This window comes from Procambarus clarkii, chromosome 28 (genome assembly GCF_040958095.1).
Source record: "Procambarus clarkii isolate CNS0578487 chromosome 28, FALCON_Pclarkii_2.0, whole genome shotgun sequence".
Classification (NCBI taxonomy): domain Eukaryota; kingdom Metazoa; phylum Arthropoda; class Malacostraca; order Decapoda; family Cambaridae; genus Procambarus; species Procambarus clarkii.
In genome coordinates this window covers 40,131,052-40,147,214 of record NC_091177.1, presented here as the reverse complement: position 1 = coordinate 40,147,214, position 16,163 = coordinate 40,131,052, and the positions used below count along the sequence as shown (strand labels likewise).

Below are 16,163 nucleotides of genomic sequence, written 5' to 3'. Positions count from 1 at the left end.
TAGGGCCTTTCCCTGCATCTTGGTGCCGAAACCGCACGGTAAAGTACGACTATGTACCGACTATAGGAAACTGAACCTTGTGACCATCAAGGATGCTTACCCTTTACCTCGCATAGATGATATCCTTGACGCAGTAGAAAATGCTAATTATTTGTCTCAAATTGATTTGTTAAAGGGCTATTACCAAATCAGCCTGACAGAGAGAGCTAAGGAAATATCTGCCTTCACCACTCCTTTTGGCCTATACAGACATGAACGCCTTCCTTTTGGACTGTGTAACGCCCCGGCCACCTTCCAGCGAGCTGTCAACCGCGTCGTCTACGGCCTAGATCACACCTATGCCTACTTGGATGACATCGTTGTGGCAACTAACACCTGGAGCGAACATCTGCTCCAGCTGCAACGATTGTTCTCAAAGATCCTGACAGCTGGCCTTACCATCAACTTGGGGAAGTCCACCTTTGCTAAAGGTAAAGTGTGTTATCTTGCTCATGTGATAGGGAGTGGCAGCATAGCTCCTTTAACCATTCACATTCAGCCATTCAGCATTACCTACAACCAGGAAGCAGCTCCTGTGCTTCCTTGGCCTTGCATCTTACTATTGTAGGTTTGTGAAAAATTTTAGTACGGTAGCGACACCATTGATTAATCTGACCAGTCCCAAGCAACGGTATCATTGGACCATTCAACAGACCGTACCCTTTGAACAACTTAAATCTCTATGTTCTGATCCCGTTCTCGCCTCTCCAGATATTACGAAGCCCTTCGTCATCAATGTCGACGCAAGTGGCACCAGCATCGGGGGCGTCCTAATGCAACAACGTGGCGAAGAGGTTCTTCCTGTCAGCTACTACACTTAAAAGTTGAAGCCCCATCAAAAGAACTATAGAAAAGGAACTCCTCTCCATCGTCCTGAACTTGCAACATTTCTAACCTTACCTACAGGTAAATCGGTCTATTACCATCTACTCAGACCACAATCCCCTACGGTTCCTGCAACAGGCCCATTCAGCAATCAACTTCTTCTATGCTGGGCTCTGTACTTGCAGAATTTTAATCTGGAGCTCTTCTTCATCAAGGGTTCGGACAACATCATAGCCGACGCCCTCTCCAGAGTCTACGAGGTAGAGACAGATACTCCTACCTCTCTCTCATCTACTGAAGTAACTTAACCCGTAAGCGCAGGCTTCGGGGGAGAGCTGTGACGATAATCTTAAAGAGATTTGGCCTGCTCTTTCCTTCATCATGTTACTTCAGTACATCTAGATACTACAATAAAGAGTAGTATATATTTAGTAGAATACGTTTCTACAGGGGGTATACGTACCCTACACTCGCTCTCCACCTCCCCCCTCCTCGCTGTCACCACAACACCCTCGTCGATCACCAAACTACCACTTCCAGCCAGCACGCTTTTCATTGGTGAATCGGCGACTCCACTCAACTTCAGTGCCATCAGCATAGCCGATGACTAAGCGTGCACGAGCCATTGGATTTAGAATATTCTGTGCTCTCAAGGCTGATACATCTATCTAGTATACGCTCTGTGTAATAGTGGAGGTTTTCAGCCAGCCAATATTCTCGGAACCTTTTAATTCATTTTTTGTCTTGTTCATTGTAGAGTAACGTAACCATTGTTTTATTTTATTTTTTTACTTTGTAATATTGTTTAATTTGCACTGCACATAGCCAAGGGATTATCTTTGTTCATATTTGTTTTCAAGTCAATTAAAGTTTCATTGTTCATACGATTTGTTGTGTGTGTTTTTCCCTTTTACCTGACCACAGGAGGCAACAGCCACGCAGTCAAATTTTTTTTTTTTTTTTTTTTTTTTTTTTTTTTTTTTTTTGTAAATGTGATTGGCATTGACACAAGCCATTAGAAGGACTGCCATACATCTACATTTTTTCCATCACACATATATATATATATATATATATATATCATTCACTTGGGCCTAGCCCAACCACTTGGTCTGAATGATAGAGCAACAGTCTCGCTTCATGCAAGTCAGTATTCAATTTCCGACCGTAGAAGTGGTTGGGCACCATTCTTTTCCCCCGTCCCATCCCAAATCCTTATCCTCACGCCTTCCAAGTGCTATATGGTTGTAGTGGCTTGGCGCTTTTCCCTCATAATTCCCTCCCTCACTTGGGCACTATGAGACTTGAACTGCTGACCAAAATAGTGTGAGGCAAGCTCTTCCACTGTACTATGTGACAGCTGCAATAAACAAGAGTTCAAAAGCAACAATCCGCTGCCCACTTGAATTTTTTTTCTTTTGCCAGCAGCTATTAAGTACGTGGGAATAAGTGATCCACGTCAACGTCATATAAACCGTCAACCACACTATCTTCGAAATAAACACTTGGGCACTAGGAGACTTGAACCACCTCCTCAGTGCCTAATGAAGCCTCATAGTGCCAAAGTGTTTATGTAAAGTGTCACTGAATGTGACATAAAAGGCGAGATCAAGGATTCTAGCGCAAATCCTGTCTATTTTCCTTACATTTTTTCACTTAAGGAAGTTAAAAAATAACAAGTTCATTTTTACAGCTTTATTTGGCCTGATGCTAAGAGTTGCGTTTTGCTAACTCTTGCTCTTGTTAACATTGACATTATTATCTACTTGATGTATAACCGGTGAGGTATTATATATCAATACCGAATTATAGCTGAAGCCGGGTAGCCGAGAGGTTTGAGACCCTCGGTATACTAAGGCTTGTCTACCTACGCATGTGAAGACTGAAGCCGGTGACCTATGCAAAGGAAACCACCATAATGGTTCAACAGGCAGGAAGGCGGACCAGCAGGGCAGTGTGGAACACAACTAGGGCACAGCGGACACTGCTGGCCATCCACTGCATCCTAATCTATCTCCTGCCGTCTCTAGTTATCTTGCCACTGGACGAGTGAGGCTGACGAATTGCACAACTCTCCCTCACTTTAATCCCAGTCAAGCACAAGTCATGACTTCAACCCATACTGTGCATCCACAAGTCCTGTGGCGATGGACGAGCGGCGAAGCAGTAAGTGTGGATACGCTTCCAGTGTATCCACACCTGTAGTCATAGACCACATCCACAAGCTGTAGTCATAGACCGGCTTAGGGCATAGGGTCGCTCTCTACTGGACCGAAGCACCTGTGGAGTATGACAGCCCCTGGGTGTCTGAGCAGCTCTCTTCAGAACACACACTGCTCACCTCCATGGAGGAAGGAGCTAGAAAAGGTGCATTAAACATAGCCTGCTTCAATTCACCCTGACTAGCAAGGCGCGGCTGGCAAGGATCTCCCATAATGGTCAAACAAATACAAAGAAAAAAGTGAGGGCGCTCAGTCTCGGTACTTGAAACGTTCAAACTCTGCTGGATAACACCAAGGCAGACAGACCTTAAAGGCGAACTATCCTGGCTGCAAAGAAACTAGCGTGCTACAGTGTGGACGTAGCAGCACTCAGTGAAACACGTTTGGCTGACAAAGGCCAGATTACAGAACGTGATGGTTGGTACACCTTTTCTGGAGTGGTCGGAGAAGCGCCGAACGACGAGAAGCTGGCGTTAAATTTGCCATCAGATCTCATCTCGGCCACAAACGGCCGTCATCAACAATCGCCTAATGACGCTTCAGCTCTTGCTTGGAAACAAAAGGAGTGCTGCGCTGATCAGTGCGTATGCCCTGACCATAACCAACCCGGATGACATCAAGGAAAAGTTCTATGAGTTCAACCTCATTGTAACAATCCCAAAATTAGAGAAGTTTATTATCCTCAGGGGACTTCAACGCCCGAGTTGGGACACATTACCAGAGCAAGGAAGGGATCATAGAAAGATATGGCACTGGCAAGTGCAACAGCAATGACCTTCTGCTCCTCACGTTGTGTGCTATGTACGACCTCCTCATCGTCACCAACATAGTTTCACTTTCCCACCCACAACAAGACATCATGGATGTGCTCACATTCTATGCATTGACATCTGATTAATTATGTCATCTCCAGGAAGAAAGGCAGGCAGGACGTGAGAGTGACTAAGGCCAAGTGTGGTGCCGACTGCTGGACTGAACATCGCCTCATTGTGTCCAAGTGCAAACTTAGCATCCCACCCAAGTGAAGACCCCAAAGTCAGAACACTGTAAAGCGACTCAATGTCTCTGAGCTGAAGAGCAGGAAAGTTGCTGACAGCTTCTTCAACACCCTAGAAGGCACGATGCTAGACACCCCAGAATTGCCAGAACAGCATTCAGGTGAGGTGGGCAGCTTTCTGAGATTTAGTCTACTCAACTGCGCTTGAGCACCTCGGACCAGCAACCTGCAGAAGTCAGGACTGGTTCGACGAAAACGATGAGAAGATACAGATACTGTAAAAAAAAATCACCTGTTCCATATCAAAAAAAGTTTCAAAAACTGTGGGCATTCTTTCTAAGATCAGATATTATGTACCACGCCCTGCCCTGGTGACTCTCTATTACTCCCTCATCTATCCATATCTCAACTATGGTATTTGTGCTTGGGGTTCTACTACCCAAACTCACTCACGTCCTCTAATTACTCAACACAAAGCTGCTATTAGGACAATATCCAATTCTGGCCCCAGACATCACTCGGTACCCCTACTTAAATCCCTGAATATGTTAGACATTAAGTCACTGCACATTCTCTCATGTGTATTATACATATATAAAACGCTAAACTATAATGCCAATCCTGATCTCAAAAGCTTCATAGAAGGTTGTAACAGAACCCATGAGCACCACACCAGAAATAAATACAGTTTTGATATTCCTAGAGTACGACTAAATCAAACCAGAAATGCTCTACAAATCAAGGGGCCCAGAATGTGGAATGACCTTCCCAACCATGTTAAAGACTGTACCTCTCTCAACCAGTTTAAGTTAAAAACGAAGCTATACCTAATAAATTCCATGTAACCCACCTTACCCCCCTGTTGTCAACCCATGTATATTTTTTGTTTATTTGTTTTTCAAATCAACGCTGTTTGAATGTAATTTTCTGTAATAATTTGTAATTGTATTTGTGCTGCTTTTTCAACAATGTTCCCCCCTCTTTTACCTCTATTTTTTATATGTACTCATCACATCTTTTCTTTTTACCCATTAGTTTTAAGCTGTAGTCATTAATGTTTTTCCTGCCCGAAACGCTTTGCGTAATAGTGGCTTTAGGCATTATATGTACTAGCTCTATCTATAAAGCCAACAAACTTTGTAAATCTCTTTATGTATGTACCTTACCTAAATAAAGATTATTATTATTATTATTATTATTATTATTATTCACACCAGAATGACCCAACATCACAAGGGAAGAAAGATGCCATTGCCAATGTTAGAAGAATAGTGCATAGGAAACTCTGTGAGATGCAGGATGCATGGTTTAGCAAGAAGACCAATGAAATCCAAGGTTACACAGTCACAACTAACGTTTCTGTGATGCTTTGAAGGTTATATATGGACCACAGCCCTCTGGTTCCTTCCTCAGTGCAGATGGGACTCAACTGTTGACAAAGACTAAGCAGATCTTGGATAGATGGGTTGAACACTTTGATCAGGTCCTTAACTACCCTGACTCAATCAACGATGTATTGCTATTTTCTTTGTATTTGTTCGGTCCATTCATTGCTCGCCTATCTCAAGTGGAGATCGACCGAGACCTTGATAAATCTTCCACAGAAGAAGAAGAAGAAGAAGAAGAAGAAGAAGAAGAAGAAGAAGAAGAAGAAGAAGAAGAAGAAGAAGAAGAAGAAGAAGAAGAAAAATAAGAAGAAGAAGAAGAAGAAGAAGAAGAAGAAGAAGAAGAAGAAGAAGAAGAAGAAGAAGAAGAAGAAGAAGAAGAAAAATAAGAGGAAGAAGAAGAAGAAGAAGAAAAAGAAGAAGAAAAAGAAGAAGAAGAAGAAGAAGAAGAAGAAGAAGAAGAAGAAGAAGAAGAAGAAGAAGAAGAATTAGGCCATCAAGCAGCTTTCCTGTGGCAAAGTGCCAGGATCAGATGCAATCCTTGCTGAAGTGAACAAAACAGGAGACCTGGCCATGATGCAGAAATTGAATAAGCTCTTCCAGATCATGTGGAATGAAGAGAAGGTCCCATAGGAGTTAAATGATGCCAGCATATGAACAAATCCACAAGGGCCGTGACGAGGATTCGAACCTGCGTCCAGGAGCATCCCAGACACAGCCTTAATCGACTGATGCTCCTGGACGCAGGTTCGAATCCTCATCACGACCCTTGTGGATTTGTTCATTTGATGCATCACGTTAATGTGATCTCTGTGTGTAATGCCAGCAGAGTTCACATCTACAAGAGGAAAGACGACTGGCAGTCTTGCAATAATCGCCATAGTATTTAACTCCTGTCCATCACTGGGAAGATCTTGGCTCGTATCCTGCTCAACTTCTCCCTCAACACCTTGAGCAGGGTCTCCTCCCAGAAAGCTAATGTGGCTTCTGCACAGAACGTAGAACTATCAATGTGATATTTACTGAACGCCAGCTTCAAGAAAATGCCAAGAGCAACATAGCGACCTCTACGTGACCTTTACCGACCTGACCAAGGCCTTCGATACGGTCAGCAGTATCCTTCCAATGGCTTGTGGAAGATAATAGAGAAGTTTGGCTTACCTGGCAAATTCACTGCGATTGCCTAGCAGTTCCACGATGGCATGATGACGAAAGTACTGGACGATGGAGACAAAAAGTCATCCCAGTGACGAACGGTGAGAAGCAGGGCTGCGTTCTCGCCCCAACCCTCTTCATCATGGTATTCTCGGCCACGCTCACTGATGCTTTCTTTCATTGCCAGGATGGAATAACCATCAGATACAGGACTGTCGGTAGGCTGTTCAACCTCAGCCGCCTACAAATCGTTACAAAGGTGAAGGAAGCTGTCATAAGAGACTTCGTGTTCGCTGATGAATGCGCCCTCAACACCAGCACAGAACAAATGAGCAGCGCGAAATGGGCTGCTTCTCACAAGCAACTTCGGTCTCATCATCAGCACCAAAAAGCCCGCGCAGGAATATCACTGAAAAACAAAAAAAAAAAGAAACACTTCAGTCGTGTACCAACCCACACCCAGAATACCCTACCAGGAACCACACATCACTGTCAAGGGCAGAACAAGCAGACAACTTCACCAATCTCTGCATCATATTCTCAGGAGCAGTGAACATAGATACAGAAGTCAACAACAGGATCGCCAAGGCTAGCACTGCCTTTAGAAAATTCCATGAGACTGTTTGGGAGCAGAGGAGCCTCAGCCTTTCCACCAAACTGAAGGTCTACCATGCAGTGGGACTCACCACCCTTAGTAATCATTCAAACACTGCCTTTGACAATGATAACAAGAGTTAGCAAAATGCACCTATTAGTGTCAGGCCAAATAAAACTGTAAAAAATTTACTTTGGATATATCATTTTTCCACTTCCTCCTCAAGTGAAGAAAAATGTAAGGAAAATAGAGAAGATTCGTGCTAGAATCATTGATCTCACCCTTTCGGTCACATTCAATAATAAATATATTAAACAGATAGATTGATAGATATTTACAGTAGGTACATTGCTATAGTTGACTGTATAAACATTAATGTTACTTTATAATTTTCGTGACCTATGGCTGGACTGCCTCACTCTACACAGTCATCATGGGTCACTCCCCACACGGCCGCAGCTGCGTCTACTACACCCCCACACACAGACTCAGCCGAGGAGGGAGGAGGTTTGGGTCGCATTCTCCGCCCTACCAGGATTATGGAACGAATGGTCAACCAGAACATCTACGATGACATCATTCACGGTAGGCTGATAATCAGTGTAGCTCAGTCCATAGTAGCAATAAGTACAAAAAAAAAAGTTACACGCACCAACCTGTCCTCTTACAAATTACATCTAAATTTGGCGATTTGCCTGTTTGGCCAAAAATGGACGTAATTTGAAAATGAAAATTTTTTAAAAATAATTTTTGGATTTTTTGAAACAGTAAGTTAAGGATCCTCTGTTAGGTTAAAATAGCAGGAAATTCTGCTAAGGTTTCAAAAGTCATAAAAAACATTAATTGAAGTTTCCTCTCCTAACCTAACCGAGTAAGCCAGAGGACTCATACAGAAAACGGGACAGTACATCACTTTCGTGAGCCGATTTCATTTCAAATTACGTCCATGTTTGGCCATAGCATGCATACGAGCGAAAAACGACGTTATTTTTAAGAGGACGGGTTGCTAGAAGCCCAGGCTTTATCCCTTAAAAGAACACACGGGTACCTAAACTTGCTTATTGTAAGAGCCGCAAATTATAAAGCTCAGATGCTTGAGAGCCGCGCTGCATGAACAAAATGTACACTTACGTTTTTACTGTCATTGGGGAACAAAGGACAGAGCCTCGTCGAGCTCCACCAGTGACAGTCATTGTCAGTCTCATATATATATATATATATATATATATATATATATATATATATATATATATATATATATATATATATATGTCGTACCTAGTAGCCAGAACGCACTCTTTAGCCTACTATGCAAGGCCCGATTTGCCTAATAAGCCAAGTTTTCCTGAATTAATATTTTTTCTCTAATTTTTTTCTTATGAAATGATAAAGCTACCCATTTCATTATGTATGATGTCAATTTTTTCTTATTGGAGTTAAAATTAACGTAGATATATGACCGAACCTAACCAACCCTACCTAACCTAACCTAACCTATCTTAATAGGTTAGGTTAGGTTAGGTGGCCGAAAAAGATAGGTTAGGTTAGGTTAGGTAGGTTAGGTAGTCGAAAAACAATTAATTCATGAAAACTTGGCTTATTAGGCAAATTGGGCCTTGCATAGTAGGCATAAAAGTGAGTTCTGGCTACTAGGTACGACATATATATATATATATATATATATATATATATATATATATATATATATATATATATATATATATATATATATATATTGTGATGATAATCTCTTTCTAGAGAGATTGAGCCTGCTCTTCCCTACCTCAAGTTACGTCCAGTTAACAAGTATAAGATGCTACATTCAAGATACGTCCACCGGTAGCACAAAACGTTTTGACCAGGAGGCAAAACGTACTCAAGAACCCCCCTACTCCACACACCCTCCACGCCGGCTTGTCGTCAACCAGCAAACTACCGATTCCAGCCTGCCTGCTCCTGATTGGTGACTCGCCGACCGCGCACCTGCACACTGCACCTCCGTGCGATCTACCTGAATCGACGTCGGAGCCCTGAGCAGCTATCAACTTCAGAATATTCTTTGTGCTCTTAGAGTTGACATCTCTCTCTGGCATACTAAGCTACTGGCTTGTATACGAAGGGAGGTCTCAGCCATTGCCGATATTCTCAGCACCATTTTACTATTTCACCTTTATACTATTGTGTCTCACATTGTCTTTGCATTTATCTTTGTTACTTAATTGTACTTTTCATTCCCCCGAGATTTTGTCTTTATTTTCATTTATGTTTAAAGTAAATATATTAAAGTTTCATTGTTCATACTTTGTGTTTTACGTGTTCCTCCCTCTCACTTACCACAGACAACAGGCAAGCAGTCTATCTTTTTTTTATAAGTGTGACCAGGCATTGACACCTGCCATTGGAGGACTGCCGAACATCAATACTCCAACACTTTCCCGTCTATATTTCCCGTCTATATTTCCCGTCTATTTCCCGTATATATATATATATATATATATATATATATATATATATATATATATATATATATATATATATATATATATATATATATATAAATAACGAAGGGAGTACCACCTCTGGCTGGAAGAAGGGGGGACCCATAGCTTCAGAGAAAACCACACATAACGCATTGGAGTGAATGTAGGTCCCCTCCAATACAGTTTCTGTGTGCTTTTCTCCTACCACCCCCTCCCTCTTTTTTTTTTTTTTTTTTTTTTTTTGTTTTTTTTTTTTTTTTTGCTTTATTGTGTATTTAAAGGTTACAAAACATACAAGGCAAATGCCTAAAGGTTATGGATCTCTTGAAGCTCCTCCGCTTCCGGACAGGAACCGAGGACGAAGCAAGCATTTCCCCTCTGGATCGCCACACTGAGGCGCTAAAACAAAAAACTGGAAGCCCTTGGGTCTCTGGTGACGTCAATGAGCTTGGAACCCAATTCCTTGAGAAATCCCAAGGCACTCTTGCCCCAGGGGCCATGCGTCTCAGACGCTTTGGGAACAAGAGGTATTGACCTTCCAGTCGCCTGTACTTGAGTGATTTTGCTGTTTCCCTGTGGTTGGCCGCCCCAGCTGCTTGATCAGCTCCGAAGTGTACATAGGTGTCAGCCAGGGTGGATACACATGTGTAGTCCCACATCAACTGTCTACCCTCCTTCCATGAGGATATGGTGATGCCATCAGGGCGAAGTGCAGGGAAATCCGGGTTTTGGACCCCTAGGATGCGAGGTTCTCTCCACTGGGCACCTAGCTGAGACGAGGCTTCTCTTGATGATGTCATTGACCTCGTTGTGTCTTGCATGCCAGCCCTTTGTGCTTCCGCAATGCAACCCATGCAGTCCGTATTGGTCTGCTTCCACCCTGTTGCAAATACACTTGTATTCAGTGTGAATTGGGGCACCAAGGCGGAGGGCCACTGCTACACGAAGGGATTCTGGATCTAGGCGCGTGCCCCTTGCTGACATGGGTACTGCCAGGAGGAAGTCTCCTGCATGGGGGGCACGCACTGCTGAGGCGGGCTTTCTCCTTGTCTGATGTTACGGCGCTGAGCAGTGGCATCTTTTTCCACTAGAGGGTGGTCCCAGCCGGACTGTTTGTGTTGTTTTGTTGGCTCTATAATGGTTGCTGGGGCTGCAAGAACATCCCACTGATTTGAACATTCAGTGAAAGCAGGATCGTGTATTCCTGCTGAATCTCTCAGGGTTACAGGTAAGATATCTCTGACGAGGTCGTGCGATGCGTGGGAGGAGGAAAGGAAGGCTGGTAGAGCAATTTGGAAAGCTGTAGGGACACCAAGGCCGCCGAGTCTTACAGGAAGGGTTGCTTGCTCCCACTGAGAGTCGTCCAATGGCAGGTTCAGGACTTTCACCAGCATGGACCTCAGAAGGGTGTCATACACATTTAACTTAGGGCTGCTGTAGGATGGAGAACATCTCAGAAAGTAGGTCAACTTAGGGAGAGACAGGCATCTTGTGAGGAGAAAGAGAGCATCATGGGCATCAATCTTGTATATATATATATATATATATATATATATATATATATATATATATATATATATATATATATATATATATATATATATATATATATATGTGTGTGTGTGTGTGTGTGTGTGTATTACGAAAATAAACACGTGCGTGATTAAAAATGTGACAGTGTCAGACCACGGAGGAAAATTGAAACAGGAATTTCCTCTCCTCCGTGGTCTGACACTGTCATATATATATATATATATATATATATATATATATATATATATATATATATATATATATATATATATATATATATATATATATATATAACTGAAAACTCACACCCCAGAAGTGACTCGAACCCATACTCCCAGGAGCAACGCAACTGGTATGTACAAGACGCCTTAATCCACTTGACCATCATGACCGGACAAAATGAGGTGATAGCCGAGGCTATTTGAACCACCCCACCGCCGGCACTCGGATAGTAATCTTGGGCATAGCATTTTACCAAATCACCTCATTCTTTGGGGCACACGTGAGGAACACAAATGCGAACAAGCCTGAATGGTCCCCAGGACAATATGCAACTGAAAACTCACACCCCAGAAGTGACTCGAACCCATACTCCCAGGAGCAACGCAACTGGTATGTACAAGACGCCTGAATCCACTTGACCATCATGACCGGACAAAATGAGGTGATAGCCGAGGCTATTTGAACCACCCCACCGCCGGCACTCGGATAGTAATCTTGGGCATAGCATTTTACCAAATCACCTCATTCTTTGGGGCACACGTGAGGAACACAAATGCGAACAAGCCTGAATGGTCCCCAGGACAATATGCAACTGAAAACTCACACCCCAGAAGTGACTCGAACCCATACTCCCAGGAGCAACGCAACTGGTATGTACAAGACGCCTTAATCCACTTGACCATCACGACCGGACAAAATGAGGTGATAGCCGAGGCTATTTGAACGTGAGGAACACAAATGCGAACAAGCCTGAATGGTCCCCAGGACAATATGCAACTGAAAACTCAACTGAGTTTTCAGATGCATATTGTCCTGGGGACCATTCAGGCTTGTTCGCATTTGTGTTCCTCACGTGTGCCCCAAAGAATGAGGTGATTTGGTAAAATGCTATGCCCAAGATTACTATCCGAGAGCTGGCGGTGGGGTGGTTCAAATAGCCTCGGCTATCACATCATTTTGTCCGGTCGTGATGGTCAAGTGGATTAAGGCGTCTTGTACATACCAGTTGCGTTGCTCCTGGGAGTATGGGTTCGAGTCACTTCTGGGGTGTGAGTTTCAGTTGCATATTGTCCTGGGGACCATTCAGGCTTGTTCGCATTTGTGTTCCTCACGTGTGCCCCAAAGAATGAGGTGATTTGGTAAAATGCTATGCCCAAGATTACTATCCGAGTGCCGGCGGTGGGGTGGTTCAAATAGCCTCGGCTATCACCTCATTTTGTCCGGTCGTGATGATCAAGTGGATTAAGGTGTCTTGTACATACCAGTTGCGTTGCTCCTGGGAGTATGGGTTCGAGTCACTTCTGGGGTGTGAGTTTTCAGTTGCATATTGTCCTGGGGACCATACAGGCTTGTTCGCATATATATATATATATATATATATATATATATATATATATATATATATATATATATATATATATATATATTATTAAATATGACCGAAAAAGTAAGAAATGCCCTCTTGGAGACTGTAAGCTCCAAAAAACCCCGTATATAGGCAAGACAACAACATCTCTTTCTAGGCGTTTAACGATGCATAAGCAACAGGGCTCCATTAAGGAACACATAATCTCTTCCCACAACCAAACCATCGCCAGTGAAATCCTAGTAAACAACACAGAAATCATTGATAGATACAGCGATAGCAGGTGGCTTGACATCTGCGAGGCACTACACATCAAGAAGTCAACACCAGCAATCAACAGCCAATTAATGCACAACTATATTCTACCCACCTCAAGACTCCGCTCCAATATAGAAGCATCAAGAAATATGGACCAATAGGCTTTCTACAATCACTTCCATTCAATACCCATTGTTTCGTGTTCTGTCTTGTGTTTAGGAATTTAATACCCTATTAATACCACCTCACCCCATCCACCTCACTCAAATGTAGATATAAACAAATCGAAGATGTGTAAGTTCTATTCAGTTGTGTATGTGTAAACTAAAGTCTTTGAAAATGTGATAAGTTTCACGAAACGCGCTCAAGTGTCGCGTCAGACTAGAAATAAAAATGAATTTTGGAGAATTGATTTTTTAATTACCACCAACAGTGAAAAGAAACGTACGAAAGATCGAGAAAATTCGTGTTAGAATTATTAATCTTACTTTTTCGGTCATATTTAATAATATATGTCTACAGGAAAGACTGCTACCAAAATATACTAATATATATATATATATATATATATATATATATATATATATATATATATATATATATATATATATATATATATATATATATATATATATATATATATACATATATATATAATGTGACGGTAAAGTGTTGGAGTGTTGATGTTCGGCAGTCCTCCAATGGCAGGTGGCAATGCCTTGTCACATTTACAGAAAAAAAAGAGACTGCTTGCCTGTTTGTCTGTGGTAAGGTAATGGGAAGACACACAAAACACAAAATATAAACAATGAAATTTTGATTACTTTAGAAAACAAGACATGAACAAAGACAATCCCTTGGCTTACGTAAAATTCAAAACAAGTCAACAAACAAAACAACATGAATAATTAATGAATGTAAAATTTACTCTAAAATAAAATGAAGTGCAAGACAATAATAATATTAATCAGGTGCTGAGAATACTGGCTAAAGCTGCCACCTCCCTTAGTACATGACAGCCAGGGCTTAGTCTACCAGAGAGAGATGTCAACTTCAAAGAGCACAGAGATATTCTGAGGAGTACGACGTGAGCTGGCCCAGACGTCGACTCAGGTAGGGGGGGCATGAGTGCAGGTGCAGGTGCGGTCGGCGATACACCAGCCAATCAGGAGCAGGCAGGCGGAGAATGGGTAGTTTGCTCGTTGACGGCAGGCGGGGACGGCGTGTCGGGTGGTGCAAGGTACGCTTTGCTTCCTGGGCAAAACGTTTGGCGATACTGGTGGACGTATCTTCAATATATATCTTGTACTTGTAAAATGACGTGAATGATATAGGGAAGAGCAGGCTCAATCTCTCTTGAAAGAGATTATCGTCACAACTCTCCCCTGAAGCCTGAGGTTCCGGAAGAAGTTATGTCTTCACGTGGTAGAGTGATAAGTGGAGTTGCCTCTACTTCATAGACTCTGGAGAGGGCGTCGGCTATGATGTTGTCAGAACCCTTGTTGTAGAGATCTCCAGGTTGAATTTCTGCAGATATCAAGCCCATCGTTGAAGATGTTGAGTGTGGAATTGGGCTTGCTGCAGGAAGTGTAGGGTGTTGTGGTCCGTGTTGATGGTGGTAGACCGAGCACTTTTCAGGTATTGTTTGAAGTGCTGCAAGTTCAGGACGATGAGTAGCTCCCTGTCGATTGTTCTGTAGTTCCTTGTAGCTGTGGTCGCTAACAGGTATATTCTCCTCGCCTCGTTGTTGCATTAGGTCACCCCCGATGCCGGTACCACTGGCGTCGACATGGAGAATGAAAGGCTTGGTGATATCTGACGAGGTGAGAATAGGATTAGAATATGGCAAAGGAGCACTATTATGGTCCTGAAAATGGTTATGAAGATCAGTTAGGATTTCCGAATTGGAAAGCGCTGACTCAGTATCAGTGCTTTCGGGAGGAGAAGCAGGGAAGGTCTCACTGTGGATGTATGGACTTTTAAAGGAAGAATATGTTATCAATACAGTGGGAGGAGTACCGTTATATAGCTTCAGAAGGTTGCCGTGGCACAACTGGGTCTTCCGCCGCCTATCTGGAGTCTCTAGAACGTAGTTATGGTTGTTTCTGCACTCCTTGATGCGGTAGGGTCCTGAAAACCTGTTTTGCAAAGGAGAACCTGGGATAGGGAAATAGGCCAGCACGAAGTTTCCCGGTTTAAATTTCCTTACTTTGCTGTTCTGGTCGTAATGAGTCTTCATCCTCTCCTGTGCTTTCAATAGATTATCCTTAGCAAAGTTATGCACCCTCTCTAGAATGTGTTGTAGTGTTGTAGGTTTTGAAGAAACTGGGGCACATTCTGATGCTCACTGAAGGTGGCATCACGCAGAGAGTCTTTAAAAGCTTTGAGAGGAGTACGGCACTTACGTCCGTAGAGCATCTCATAAGGAGATACTCCTAGAGACTCATTGGGAAGACTTCTAAATATACACATGATTAAATCTATTTGCTTATCCCAATCCTTAGAGGTTTCATTGCAAAACTTCTTCAGGAGTGCTTTAATAGTCTGATGACTACGCTCAAGAGAACCCTGTGAAGCAGGATGATAGGGGCTGGACAATACCTGTTTGATGTTGAACTCTTCCAGTGTCCTCTTGAAGAGATCACTGGTGAAGTTGGTGCCACAGTCGCTCTGAACCTCCCTTGGAAATCCATACTGGGTGAAGATCTTCAATAAGTGTTTCACCACCGTAGCAGCCGTAATGTTCTTTACTGGAACTGCTATGGGGAATCTGGTGGTAGGACACAGGATGGTTAGTATATAGGCGTTGCCAGAACTGGTCCGAGGTAAAGGACCAACACAGTCTAAAATAAGTCTGTGGAAAGGTTCCGCAGGCACCTGAATGGGTGTCAGTGGTGCTCTGGGGATAGAGATGTTCGGTTTACCTGCCATCTGACATGTATGACACTGTTTGACGTACTGTTTGACGCTATTTACCATACCTGACCAGTAGTAGTCTTGACGGATTCCGTGTTAGGTCTTGTTAAATCCGTAGTGCGAGAGTGCTCCGTGGGCCAGGTGTAGAATAGTGGGCCGCAGGCTGGCAG

At 42.9% G+C, this 16,163-nt stretch overlaps 1 protein-coding gene across 1 annotated transcript in view; it reads left to right on the top strand.

The window, feature by feature from the left end:
- The window catches only part of LOC123755126 (dynein intermediate chain 2, ciliary), a 120,396-nt gene that overhangs the window by 86,156 nt on the left and 18,077 nt on the right, over window positions 1-16,163 (top strand). The window contains exon 6 of the mRNA XM_069332541.1: window positions 7,647-7,803. Coding sequence (XP_069188642.1) covers window positions 7,647-7,803 — 157 coding nt within the window. The remainder of the gene's footprint in view (window positions 1-7,646; window positions 7,804-16,163) is intronic.